Consider the following 14,124-nt stretch of genomic DNA (forward strand, 5'->3'; position numbering starts at 1 on the left):
CATTACTTTCACTAGGGATAAATATTTACACTAATGCAAAGTGGATATAAAATGCTACTAATTTTCCCCATCCATATGTACCCATCAAAAGGCTTGACTTTATATTTTTTCACTAGCATGAATATTTATACAAGGTCTGAGATTTCATATGTTTAAATTCACATGAGCTTAAATTAAAATAAGATCTACACAGTGACATAGGCAATATTTTTCACAACAACCTTCTGGTGAAAAATACAGATTCAAAAACATTAAAACATTTAAAAAATGTGTTGATTTTTTTCTGATTTCTTTTATGTAAAAAAAAAACCTTAAAAATTGAAATGACCAGTATCATTTTTAATGGAAGAATTTGAGTTTTTAATTCAACAAAACTTTTTAAAAAATTCCATTTCAAAACCTAAACAATTTTGCCAAACTTTGAAAACTAATAATGAAAAACAAATAAATAACTGTCTACCTTATTGTAGAGTCATCTAAAAACCAGCACCACTAAGTTCTCAATGACTGTTATTGGGTATCATAGATTCATAGATTCATAGATGTTAGGGTCGGAAGGGACCTCAATAGATCATCGAGTCCGACCCCCTGCATAGGCAGGAAAAAGTGCTGGGTCTAGATGACCCCAGCTAGATGGTTATCTAACCTCCTCTTGAAGACCCCCAGGGTAGGGGAGAGCACCACCTCCCTTGGGAGCCCGTTCCAGACCTTGGCCACTCGAACTGTGAAGAAGTTCTTCTTAATGTCCAATCTAAATCTGCTCTCCGCTAGATTGTGGCCATTGTTTCTTGTAACCCCCGGGGGCACCTTGGTGAATAAATACTCACCAATTACCTTCTGTGCCCCCGTGATGAACTTATAGGCAGCCACAAGGTCGCCTCTCAACCTTCTCTTGCGGAGGCTGAAAAGGTCCAGGTGCCCCAGTCTTTCCTCATAGGGCTTGGCCAGCAAGCCCTTAACCATATGAGTGGCCCTTCTCTGGACCCTCTCCAGGTTATCCGCATCCCTCTTGAATTGTGACGCCCAAAATTGCATGCAGTACTCAAACTGCGGTCTGACCAGCGCCCGATAGAGGGGAAGTATCACCTCCTTGGACCTATTCGTCATGCATCTGCTGATGCACGATAAAGTGCCATTGGCTTTTCTGATGGCTTCGTCACACTGCCGACTCATGTTCATCTTGGAGTCCACTAGGACTCCAAGATCCCTTTCCACTTCCGTGCCACCCAGCAGGTCATTCCCTAGGCTGTAGGTGTACTGGACATTTTTCCTCCCTAGGTGCAGCACTTTGCATTTCTCCTTGTTGAACTGCATTCTGTTGTTTTCTGCCCACTTGTCCAACCTGTCCAGGTCTGCTTGCAGCTGTTCCCTGCCCTCCAGCATGTCCACTTCTCCCCATAGCTTTGTGTCATCTGCAAACTTGGACAGAGTACATTTCACTCCCTCGTCCAAGTCGCTGATGAAGACATTAAAGAGTATCGGTCCAAGGACCGAGCCCTGCGGCACCCCACTGCCCACACCTTTCCAGGTCGAAGCCGACCCATCCACCACGACTCTCTGGGTGTGACCCTCCAGCCAATTCGCCACCCACCGGACTGTGTAGTCATCCAAGTCACAGCCTCTTAACTTGTTCACTAGTATGGGGTGGGATACCGTATCGAAGGCCTTCCTGAAGTCTAAGTATACGACATCCACCCCTCCTCCTGTGTCCAGGCGTCTTGTAACCTGGTCATAAAAAGAGACTAGATTGGTCAGGCATGATCTGCCTGCCACGAACCCATGCTGGTTTCCCCTCAGCATAATTTGTCCTGCCGGGCTCTCGCATATGTGAGCCTTGATAATTTTTTCAAAGACTGCCAAGGATGGAGGTGAGACTGACTGGCCTATAGTTGCCCGGGTCCTCCTTCCTCCCCTTTTTGAAAATGGGGACCACATTGGCCCTTTTCCAGTCCTCCGGGACTTGGCCCATGCACCACGAGCGTTCAAATATTCCCGCCAGTGGCTCTGCAATGATGTCGGCCAGTGCCTTCAGCACCCTCGGATGGAGCTCATCCGGGCCTGCCGACTTAAAGGCATCCAGTTCTTCCAAGTGATTCTGCACCATGGAAGTCTGGTGCCTTGCTGCTGCCTCTCTACAATCCCAGTGAGAGACTTGTCTTGCCCCTCTCTTAGGAACACTGAGGCAAAGAACTTGTTGAGGAGTTCAGCCTTGTCCCCCCTGTCTGTCACCAATTGTTTCTGCCCATTTAGCAGGGGTCCTATTCCTCCCTGGGCCTTCCTTTTACTCCCTAGATATCTAAAAAACAATTTCTTGTTGTCCTTTACTTGGGATGCCATCCTCAGCTCCATGGTAGCTTTGGCCTGTCTAACTGCCTCCCTACAAGCACGAGCAGAGGAGGTATATTCGTCTTTGGTGATCTCTCCTTGTTTCCACTTTTTGTGTGCTCCCCTTTTGGCCCTTAGGCTGCCCTGGATTTCTGCGGTCAGCCAGGGAAGCCTCCTGGACCCTTTCCCTCTTTTACCCCGCACGGGGATTGTCTCACTTTGTGCCCGAAGGATCGTTTCCTTAAGGCACAGCCACCCTTCTTGGGCTCCCATCATTTCAAAACTCCTACTCTGCAGTGCGTCCTTGACTAATCGCGTGAGTTCATTTAAATCAGTTTTCCTAAAGTCTAGTACTTTCACCCTACTAGTTACCTTACCCCCTCGACGTCTTATGGTGTATTCTATTATTAGGTGATCACTGTCCCCCAGATGGCTACCAATCTGTAGGTCCCCTAACATGTCATCCCCTGTTGCCAATACCAGATCCAGTATGGCATTCCCCCTAGTGGGACCATGTACCTCCTGTGTCAGGTGGAGGTCCTGTACACAGGTTAGAAACCTGCGTGAGCGGTGGGACTTTGCCGTCTCTGTCTCCCAGCAGATGTCTGGGTAGTTTAGGTCCCCCATGACTTCTGCCTCTTTAGCCTTTATGGCCTCTGAGAGCTGCCTCAGGAGCCCCGCATCTATTTCTTCCCCTTGATGTGGGGGTCTGTAGCAGACCCCTATGACCAAATCCTTTTCTCCTTGCCCCCCATGTAGCCTAACCCACAATCCTTCTACTTCCTCATCCTTGGATTCCGTCTTGATGAGGGTTGACATATATTGCTCATTGACATAGAGCATAGAGCATCATCTTATCCTGAAATGTCTCCTCTAACCATTAGTGCCCTCTGATGCAGGGGTGCTCAACCTCTGGCCCATCTGCCAAATGTGTCCCATGGAGCCATGGTATCCAGCCCATGGGGCTCCGCATAGGTCAGGAAATTTGGCAGCGGGGCAGCAGTGGCGATTAATATAGACACTGTTCCCCACTGTCAAATTCCCCAACTGCAAATCCCAAGCCCTGTGTCATAGGTTGGGGCTGAGACTGTCCCCCTTCCCTCCACATGGCGGGGTTGAGGCTTCCCTACACATGGCTCTGTCCCCCCTGCCACACCACAGGACTGGATCCAGGCCCGGCTATGTCCCCTTCCTTCCCTGTGACTGAACTGGAGCCAAAGCATGCTCCCTTCCCTCCCTGTGGCTGAGTTGGGACTAAGCCATGCCCCCTTCCCTCTGAACAGCTGGATTGGGGCAGGGCTGTGGCTGAGTCAGGGCCAAGCCATAACCCCTCCCCCACAGGTAGAGTGGTGCTGGGCCATGCCCCCTCTGCCAGGGGGCTGTGTTGCAGTCACATGAACTCCCCCCCTCCACTCCTCTCTGTGGGGCTGAATCAAGTCTCCTTCCCCCATGAGGTCAGATTGGGGCTGGGCTGCCCTCTGCCCCACTCCATGCTGCCAGATGGGACCCTGCCATGCCACACCCAGTGCCAGATTGGGACAACTAGCCAGATCCAGCCAGATTAGGTCCACCAGCCAGATACGGCCCATTTTTTTTCAATTTACAAAACATCAACAGTGTATTTGCAGACAAAAAATGTTACCAGTAAATTTTGCAGCATATAAAGAAGGACTCAAGTCACAGAATTTAGATCGAAATTCTAATTTGAAATGCTTCCTATTTTTAACAAGCTTGAACCCCGGTGTTCTAGGCTGGGGCTATCTTGAAATGTAACCATCATGAGAGTGTTTTTGAGCTATGAAGACAAATGACCAATATCTGACAGAACTGACTCAAAAAGCATACAAACCCAGAGTAGGAAACTGTTAAACCAGCCACCTGGAGTACCTCACAATCACTCATAAAGTACAGGAGGCTTAATAGATATGATATTATAAAAGTGATGCATGAAAACTTTGCCATTCCTGTTACGAGCAACTTGAACTTCTTAGTGATAAAGCCTCCCAGAAACATCCCCAGAATTGCAGTGGGGAAAAGTATCACACCTGCAAACAGAAGGGAACAGTTGTTTACTTCTTATCACTGCCACTTACTTGAACAGCAACATTTCCACAATAAACATCCAATGCTAGTCTGCCATTTCTTCTTAACAAAAGTAGACACTGATCTGCTCTGCAGGCTGAGCTTTTCAAGTTCAGTAAATTTTTGTTCCATGTATTTCAGTTGTGCTTAGCTTTTCATTTTATCATAGTGCCTCACATTCCTTTAAAATACTGTTTTCATAAAATTCCTTGTTGTTTAATATCTATATTTCATCTAACGTGAGTCAATGTTGGAAGCTTGGGCAATTCAGATAAACATCTGACTTTAGAAGGACATTCAACTGACATGGGGCACAGCTACATGAAACGTTTACTATGGAGTTGACTAATTAGATCCACAGTAAATGGATCAGCATCTACACGTACAGGGCTATTATGCTGCAGTAAACTAATAAACTCCACAGCAGGGTAGTCATAGAATCATAGAAAATTAGGGTTGGCAGGGACCTCAGGAGGTCATCTAGTCCATCCCCTGCTTAAAGCAGGATTGTCCCCCACTAGAACACTCCATCCAGGGCTTTGTCAAGCTGGGCCTTAAAAACCTCCAAGGATGGAGATTCCACCACCTCTCTGGGTAACCCATGTCAGTGCTTCACCACCCTCCTAGAGAGAGAGTTTTTCCCAATATCCATCCTAAACTTCCCTTGCTGCAACTTAAGATCATTGTTCCTTGTTCTGTCATCTGCCATGATTGAGAACAGTCCCTATGAATCCTCATAGATTCATAGACTCATAGATTGTAAGGGGGTGGAAGGGAACTTACAGCCCCCCTGCTCTAGGAGAAAGACAACTGGGGTCAAGGGACACCAGCGAGGTGACTGTCCAGTCTCCTCTTGAAAACCTCCAGGGTAGGTGACTGCACCACCTCTGGAAGGAGTTTATTCCACAGTCTGGACACCCTGACTGTGAAGGAGTTTTTCCTGGTAGAAAGGCTGAAGCAGCCTTCCAGGAGCTTGTATCCATTGGTCCTGGTCTTCCCCAAGGGTGCCCAGAGCTCCTGATGCACTCTTCTGATATAGCGGTAAACCACTATCAAGTCCCATCTCAACCTTCTCTTCTTTAGGCTAAAGAGGCCCAGGTCCCTCAGACTTTCCTCATATGGCTTGCCTTGCAAGTCCCTGAACATACAGGTGGCTCTTCTCTGGACCTTCTCAAGTTTTTCCACATCCTTATTGAAGTGTGGCACCCTGAACTGGACGCAGTACTCCAACTGCAGTCTCACCAGTGCTGGGTACAGCAGGAGTAGCACTTCATTAATTTTACATGAGATGCATCGGTTGATGCATGGCAGCATGTTGTTTGTCCTGCTGACCACCACCTTGCACTGACGGCTCATGTTCATGCGGTGGTCAATCATTACCCCTAGGTCCCTTTCAGCCATGGTGCAGGTCAGGCTGTCACCTCCAAGCCTGTATGTATGTTGAGGGTCATAGGCAACTGGTAGGGAGTGCACGTGCCCCCCTGACAGGGCTGGTGTCCCCCCGATGGCCGACACTGATGCTGTCAGCAGGGCTGGTGCCCCGCCTGACAGGGCCGCTGCCGCTGGTGGCTTCTGCAGATGCCCCTCCAGATTCAGGAGGCACTAGTCACTCATGTTGAGGGTTATTTGCCCCCAAATGCAGCACCTTACATTTGGAAGTGTTAAACTTCATCTGGTTCCATTCTGGCCAACTCTCTAGCCTGTCCACGTCTGCCTGTATCAGCAGCCTATCTTCTGGCATGGCCACCCTACCCCATAATTTGGTGTCGCCCATGAACTTGGCCAGTGAGCTTTTCACTCCCCTATCCAAACCATTGATAAAGATGTTGAAAAGCACCAGTCCAAGCATGGACCCCTGAGGGACACCACTGGCCACTTCACTCCAGGACAACATGGATCCGTTCATGAGAACTCTCTGGGTCCTACACTGTAGCCAGTTTCCCACCCACTGAACTGTCAAGCAGTTGAGCCCACGATCTTCCAGTTTTTTCCAGTTTTCTGATAGCATTTGAGGTGAGGAGGGGCAGAGGGAGGGAGCTATTCCTACTGATAGGTCTGCACCTGCTTCCAACATTTGTAGAGCCCAGGGAAAACCCATATTCAGAAACAGTGAGCCTGACCTCTTTGAAACCAGCCTTCAGGTAGTTAAAAGCTGCTATTAAATCCCCCTCAGTCTTCTCTTCTTTATACCAAATAAACCCAGTTTCCTCAGCCGCTCCTCAGGAGTCATGTGCCCAAGCCCCCTCACCATTTTCATTGCCCACCACTGGATTCTCTCCAACTTGTCCACATCCTTTCTGTAGTGGACATGGTACTCCAGATGTGACCTCACCAGTGCAAAATAGTGGGGAATAATTACTTCCCTTGATCTCCTGGCAATGATCCTACTATTGCAGCCCAGTATGTTCTTAGTCTTCTTAGCAACAAGGGCACACTGCAGACTTGTATCCAGCTTATTGTCCACTGTAACCCCCAAGTCCTTTTCTGCAGAGCTGTGACTTAGGCAGCTAGTCCCCAGGCTGTAGCAGTGCATAGGATTCTTCCATCCTAAGTGCAGGACTTTGCACTTATCCTTTCTGAATCTCATGACATTTCTTTTGACCCAATCCTCCAATTTGTCTAAGTCACTCTGAATCCTAGCCCTACCCTCCTGCATATCTACTACTCCCCTACTACCAGGCTAGCCCATATAAATACAAGCACTACCCTGCTGCAGTGTTTTTTACTCTGCAACACTACATGTGTAGATGCTGACATGGCTGCCTAAGGCACAAGGGTGCTTCAGTGCAGTGGCTACCTGCTGGCTAGTCCCTCACTGGAGCACTCTCATGCCCCAGCTGGCCCCTCTGCAGCATGCTGAGCTGGGCTGGAGCAACCCTGGTCTGGCAGGTTGACCCCCCCAGACCTCCTGCCATCTGGGACTGCTCCAACCCGGCTCAATGTTCTGGGGTCCTGGGCACATGTTCAGATGCATGCACAGAAGCAATAAACTCTGGTGCAATAAGCATTAATTGCACATGCAGACACACCCAAGAAACTAAGTTTTTAGAACATTAACAGTTAAGAAAAAATTCTTTAAAATTCTGGATTAAATGTAATCACTCAAAATTCAAGTAAATTTTTAAATAAAAATGGCATGTCAAATTGACAAATTGAAGCATTTGATTAAGACAATGTCTCCGTGAAAAACTTTCTTTTTGTTTTTCATTTCTTATTGTAACAGTAAGATTTATAGAATTTACCAAAATTATTTGATCAAACCCAAACTGCATTTTTCATTGAAAAAATTAGCTGAAAATTTCCCCCCATACCAATTATCAGCTAATTTACTAAATGAAGGACTCTAGAGAAGTTTTGATAGTATTGTGGGCAAATAATTATTCTCTACTTAAGGTTAAAATAAATTAAGAAATCCTTTATAAAAAACCTTCTTTAAATTCAGAACCAGAAGGGAAAGTAACAAAAAATGTTTTCATTTTTACTTTTAGACTGAAAAGAAGTAAAACATACCAATTAGAAAGATGGCATTTGACAAGGATACATTGAATTGCTGTTCCATAAACTTTGGCTCATAAGTTCCCAAAGCAACTAGAGAATTGTACTGAAAAATAGTGAGGAGCAAGAACACCAGGAAGGTTGGGTTTCCCAGCAGTTTCTTTAAAGTTGGTAGGAAATCTGGAGGGGAAAAAAGGTTTATGTCATATCTCTTGCTAAACATGATGAGCACATAAGGAAAACTGGGTATGTCTACATGTTCATTAATGTGCCCTAGTTATTGCGCATTAAATTTAGTACTTGGTTAACCAAGTACTAATTCAATGTGCAGTAACTTGCACTACTGTGTAGTATTGCCGGTGGGGGGGGGGGGGGGGATGTTGATGCTTACTGTGCAGTAGCCTAATAACACTAAGCAGTAACATATTAGCATGGTTTTTGAATGGTACACTAATTCACAGTGGTATTAGGCTACTGCACAGTAAGTGTCTCGTATAGATGTTCCCACTGTGTCTATATCGAATATATGAACCAGATTAAACTAATGATCATATTGCAAGGTCACTTTTTTCTCACCTTTACACTGAAGACTATCAGAAGGCATCTTTAATAAAGAACTTCCCACTTTTACTTTTCCGTGCTTGATTTAGGGTAAGTGTTTAAAAATTATATATCAATGTGCCAATACTATATCCCATTGATAAAAGGATAAGAGCATTAAAACTATTATAACTGAAAGAAATTGGAAAGGAAATGTTTTATTCTACTTTTTCCATTTCTTTATTTGTATATCTAACCTCAGTTAGCCTCATTACTATTTAGGGAGTATGCACCTTGATGTAGGTTATTGCTATCATGTGGACATTTAAAAAATATCTGAATGATTTAAAAACACAATTGAAAGTACTGGGACCCGAACAGTTTCAACCTGTATACTTAATGATACTTTTGTGCTCTTGAAAATTTCCTCCTTAATGTTTGTGATTCCCGTTAAATTAGTGGAGCATAATTTTATTGACTTCAGTTGAATTCAGGCAACAGAAAAGTTGACCTTTGTTTTATTGGTTTTTTTCACCTTGGGATAAAAATACCAAGTGTTCTGACCTACCCCTTCCCAAGTTCCCCTCACCCACAAAACATAAGAAAGACAGATATCAAATATATTTACTAGGGCTGTGCAAACCAGCACCGTTTCATTTCGACTTCCATTTCACCACGAAGTTTCAAGGAGATAGGTGCAGAGGTTTCTGGGAAACTGCACCTCAAACTTGTTCAAAGCAAAACTCCTGACACTTGCTGGCAGTGTCAGCCTCCTCTCATCTGGTGCACAGATCTGGGGGCCTGAACCCCTGGGAGGGCGGCAGGGTCATGCCAGACTCCTCCTGGGGGGTCTGGGCCCCCTGATCTGCATGCCAGATTTCAGGAGGTTGCCACTGCTGCCTGGGACCAGCACTGGCAGGAAGACTGATGCTACCGCCAATCCCAGGTGGCAGCGGCAGACTCCTGTCATCTGGTACACAGATCCAGGGGCTTGCACCCCCAGGAGGAGTCCAGCACAGCCCAGCAGCCTTCCTGAGGGTGCGAGCCCCCGGATCTGCATGTTGGATGAGAGGAGGCTGTCTCTGCCACCTGGGACTGGCACTGAACCCAAGTAAGCCTGGCTTCAAAACGCAAAACATTTCAAAATTTTCTAAATGGTTTGGGTGCCCTTGTTTCATTTTGAAGCTGTTTCAAAGCGTTTTGTTTCATTTAGATTCTGCTGTTTTGAGCTCAAACCACATCAAAACAGCTTCAAAACGAAACACCTGGTGAAATTTTGCACAGCCCTAATATTTACAATATCATCCTCAAGAGACAAGAACCATTTTGAAGAAGTAAGAAACTGCATACAGATAGTATGGAGAATGGGCACATGCTGTAATATTTTGCCTTTCTTTATTAGATTTTTACAAGTGTTGCCATGTTCCTCTCACATTTCTACTTATTCCAATCTGTGAATCTATTGTAAACGGACCCTGAAGTCACCAAATCACCACCTGTAAATGGCTACTAACCACCTAATCAGCAAAGGAATTAAGTATCACCAGTCTGAAACATGCTTACCCCAGACATGTATTGAAGGTACTATCCGGTGAATCAGAGCTATGAAACCTTTATAACTCCAAACTTTCTGCCCTCCTTTTAAAAGTTTGATTCTGTGAATTCTATAAAAGGCCTAAATCAGATTTACAGTTTAACTGCTAGCTTAAAAGCAGGCAAGGCTAGAATGCAAATCCAAGCATTTTAACTGTGACATACTCTGTGTGTGTATGTGCACGCGCATGCACATATTTGCAAATTTTTGCCTTCAGACAGGGGTAAATTGTTAAATCTGCTCAAATCTGTGTGAAACTATATCACTGTAATTAGAGGTGCTCAGGAAATAAAATGTCTACTTCTGGGGAAATTAAAACATTCCAAAATTTATTTTCTTCAGAATGAAAATTAAATTGTGAAGTTTATCATAAGTGGAAAATTCTGAAGGGTTTCATTATTAAAACAGGAAAATCCTGCTATTGAAAATCCTGGTTATTTATCATTTTGACTATTATACATGACAACAAAACATAACATAAAACCTGAGATTAAAGGGTTGGAAATAAACATTTCAACTTTACTGAAAACAATTTTTAAAATTATTATTCCCCCCCAATTTAAAATAAAATAGAAAATTTCCCACCAATAAATGAATACATTTCCATTGGAAAAAGCTAATTTGGAAAAGTTTTTTTAATTGCTTTTATATATAGGAGCTGAATAGAGAGAATACAAACACTAATACTCCCTCAGCTAATGGAGAGTTTCTTTGTCCTCATGTGGTAGAGGCTAGCTTTCATGAGCCAAAGATTTTGGCTTATACATTCTTCAGGCTGAATGCAGATAGTACGCCTGGCAAAATGATGTTCCTGTCTAGTCAGCTGTGAATTGCTACAGTTGGTATCAACACAACAACTATTCAAACACAAATCAGTTACAGATGATAGCTAATTCCTTATTTCAAATGCCTGTGAATCCCAGGAGTTAAAAAAAATTGTATTCTTAACTATAACTGGCAGAATTCCCTGCCTAGATTGTGTGAGTTCTACTATTTCCAGCTGGTTGGAATGCCAGGCTTGTGCAAGGAAGAGTTAACTTATTGTGTCTCTAACAATACAGACTTTATTACTATTGTAGCAGAAGAATTTTCCTTTTTAGCTAATTTTATAAAGGGTCTGTCAATAAAACATATCCATTTGTTCTATTCCTGTTGGCTGCCTTGAAGACAAGGTGGCCATAATGAACTCAACAGCTTTTTAACTATGTTGTTTAATCTGCAGGTGCTTGCATGGTGAACAAGTCCATCATCCCCATTGCAAATGGAAACAAGGTATGGGCACAAGTAAGGTAAAGCATTAGGGACTGTAAAACCTGTAAATCTAAGACCTCTAGTGTCTGGTCACCCTCTTACAGGTGACCAGATTAAAAAAAGGTAGAGTTTGAGCAAAGGAAAAACATTTTTGAGGAAGCATGTCATGGGACTGATTCTGACTTTGTTTAAATCATCAGTAACTCCACCAAAGTCAATGCAACTTGACATAATAAGGTGCTATCAACTGAGAACTAGGATGGACACTTTCAGAGCTAAAAGTAACACCCTGAGCTAATAATCCTCAGGGGCCACATTTACATGAGATGCTGATTGCACAGTAATCCAAGACTACTGCGCAGTAGCATTGCATGGCAGAAACCATGCTACTGGGCAGTAATCTCAGGCTACTGTGCAATCAGCAGCACAAAAAAGCGATTCGTTGGCACTACTGTGCAATAACAGGTTACAGAGCAGTCATTTAATACTTGTTTATACAAGTCCTAAATGACCGCACAATAGTGACTGAACAGTCAACATCTCATACATATGCAACCAGGTATTAGAAGTCATAACTTCTTTGTGGATCACCAGGAAAGAGAACATGAAGTACAATTTCTCTAGTGGATATCACTGTCCTTCATAGGAAGACTATTATTTACCGTTTCCACTGCAGCCCAGTGGAAATTGCAGGGGCTGTAGAAACAGAATCAATACTTGAATGTATACCACAAGAAATATACTGTCACCTTTTACTGCCTTTGAGAACTTTAACTTTGGTTGACTTTGGGGCTCTACTGCAGAGTGATCGACTTGAGCAGTTACAGATGATATATTCAGCTCTTCTGTATTTCTTTTTTCTTCTTCTTTTGGTAAGGAATGAGGAAAGAACCAGATAGGCAATGAAGATAGAAAGTTGACTATTCCACATATTAAGAATCCAATCCACCAGGCACCAACCCAACGAGTATCCTTAGGATTTATGGTTATGTTATCTTTTAAAAAAAGAGAGAGAGAGGTAGAAAGAGAGAAAGATCACACAATGGGTTTCATTTTCTTAATTCACTGAAACATATTATATACTTTAGTAAACAAAACAATTAAAATTCATTTTATAGCCAACATTTAAACATTTACAATGAATAGAACCATATTCCATGGGAGACTTAAGTCACTGGAGGATTACACTGTGCATCCAAGAATTGGAAATACCTGTCTTTCTGTTCAAGGACCAATATACCCCTCTGCATTTTTTACATCCTTTCCTTTCTGTTGTCTGCCATTGCAACATTTTCCTATGGGGGCACAGCAAAAAGGAAAAAAGGGGAAAAAAAACCAATTTCTCTTAAGGCTAGGGACAAAAGTTACACATAAACTGGTTTAAGTGACTGGAAACTAGTTTAAACCTGTAACAGAACACAACAGAAGTTCAGTGCACATGACCTGCTTTCAAAATGGCTGAAACCAGTTTAACATAAACCTGATTGGATGTAGTATCAGACCTAACTGATTTAGGTTAAACCAGTTGAAGGGACTTTTGTTCCAGATCCCCTCTTGACTTAAGTTAACTCATCATCCCCCTGAATGCCAGAATGCTTTGCAGCCCTGGGCTGTGCTGTCCGCTCCCATGGAACAGGGATGCTCCCACCTCAAACTGTCACAGAGCTGAGGCACTAAAGCCTCTGCTTCCTAGCCTGCTTTGTGCCTGAGCTTGTCAGCCCAGCGGGAGGTAGGGGCGGGGCAGAGGAAGGGACCCCCAGCAACCCTAGCCCCGCTCTGTACAGGAAAGGAAGGAAAACCCTTCTGGTGGGAGCTTTTTGCTCCCCCCATTGCAGACCAGTGAGCTGAGCTGGGATCGACTCAGGCCCACCCTCCCCTCAGCCTCCTAGAGAAGGGGGGAATGCACCCCTCCCTGCTCCCACCTATAATAATATTTGTTACTGAAACAGCAACGGCTTTTGAAAAGCACCCATTTTGAAATGGCTGTGTGAAAACAGTTTCTGAATATATATTGAATAGCTGAGTCACTTATATTCCAGTGGTATCAATTAGTGACTCATTCCTGTTTCTTACCCAGATCCACACTTCCAATGTCAACCCACAGGCTGGCACAGAAAGCTCCAAGCAGATAGCCAAGGGTAGGTCCAACCATTCCAGTTGTTCTTACCATGCCTGTAACAGGAGAAAAATATGACAATGTAGTAACTTTTACACTGCATGTGGAAAAGCATAACAATTACTCTGCAAATAACACGTGTGCCTATAACATGCTCATATCCATATCAGAAGTATAAGTTTTAGAAATTCTGCTTAAAAATTTAAAGCCAGATCCTGCTTTCTGCAATGTAATAGCAGACTTTTCCACTCATGTGGAGCCCCACTGAAGTTGATATGGCTTCGTATGAACGTACACATATTATACCTGGCAGGATCAGGGGCTATGATATAATACAGGAAAAGAGAAGTGTGTGTGACAGTGATTTTAAAATAAAACATGTTTGCTTCTTTCAGCTGTACACAGTTATATTGTTGAGCTAACAATATAACTAATAAGTGTATAGTTTTCTACACATTGTAGGGATCATGATTACATTTACAAGAGGTAGCATGAAGTTAATGTAACCATTGGATACATAACTTTCCCTATACTATATATTCATGCCATAAATTTAAATAAGAGTACCTTGTTTGTGCTTATGTCCTTTCACAGTTCAGAGCACACCATGGATATAGGTGTTATATAAGTAAAGAGATACAGATTTAGGTAAAGGAGAATACGTCTCAGTGACTACCTATAATAGGCAGAATTAAGATACCTGTATTTGAGTGTAGGCCAT

The 14,124-nt window shown here is 43.7% G+C and overlaps 1 protein-coding gene across 4 annotated transcripts in view; it reads right to left on the bottom strand.

Annotated features, from left to right (window-relative positions):
- LOC102564832 (solute carrier organic anion transporter family member 1C1) overlaps positions 1–14,124 on the bottom strand; it is a 91,678-nt gene that overhangs the window by 45,479 nt on the left and 32,075 nt on the right. For all 4 annotated transcript variants that reach the window (XM_019489601.2, XM_019489602.2, XM_019489599.2 and 1 more), the window contains exons 7-10: positions 13,361–13,459; positions 12,037–12,282; positions 7,918–8,082; positions 4,175–4,370 (exon numbers count right to left, since the gene is read on the bottom strand). In XM_019489601.2, coding sequence (XP_019345146.1) covers positions 4,175–4,370; positions 7,918–8,082; positions 12,037–12,282; positions 13,361–13,459 — 706 coding nt within the window. The remainder of the gene's footprint in view (positions 1–4,174; positions 4,371–7,917; positions 8,083–12,036; positions 12,283–13,360; positions 13,460–14,124) is intronic.

The sequence above is a fragment of the Alligator mississippiensis genome, chromosome 4 (assembly GCF_030867095.1).
Source record: "Alligator mississippiensis isolate rAllMis1 chromosome 4, rAllMis1, whole genome shotgun sequence".
Taxonomy (NCBI): Eukaryota; Metazoa; Chordata; order Crocodylia; family Alligatoridae; genus Alligator; species Alligator mississippiensis.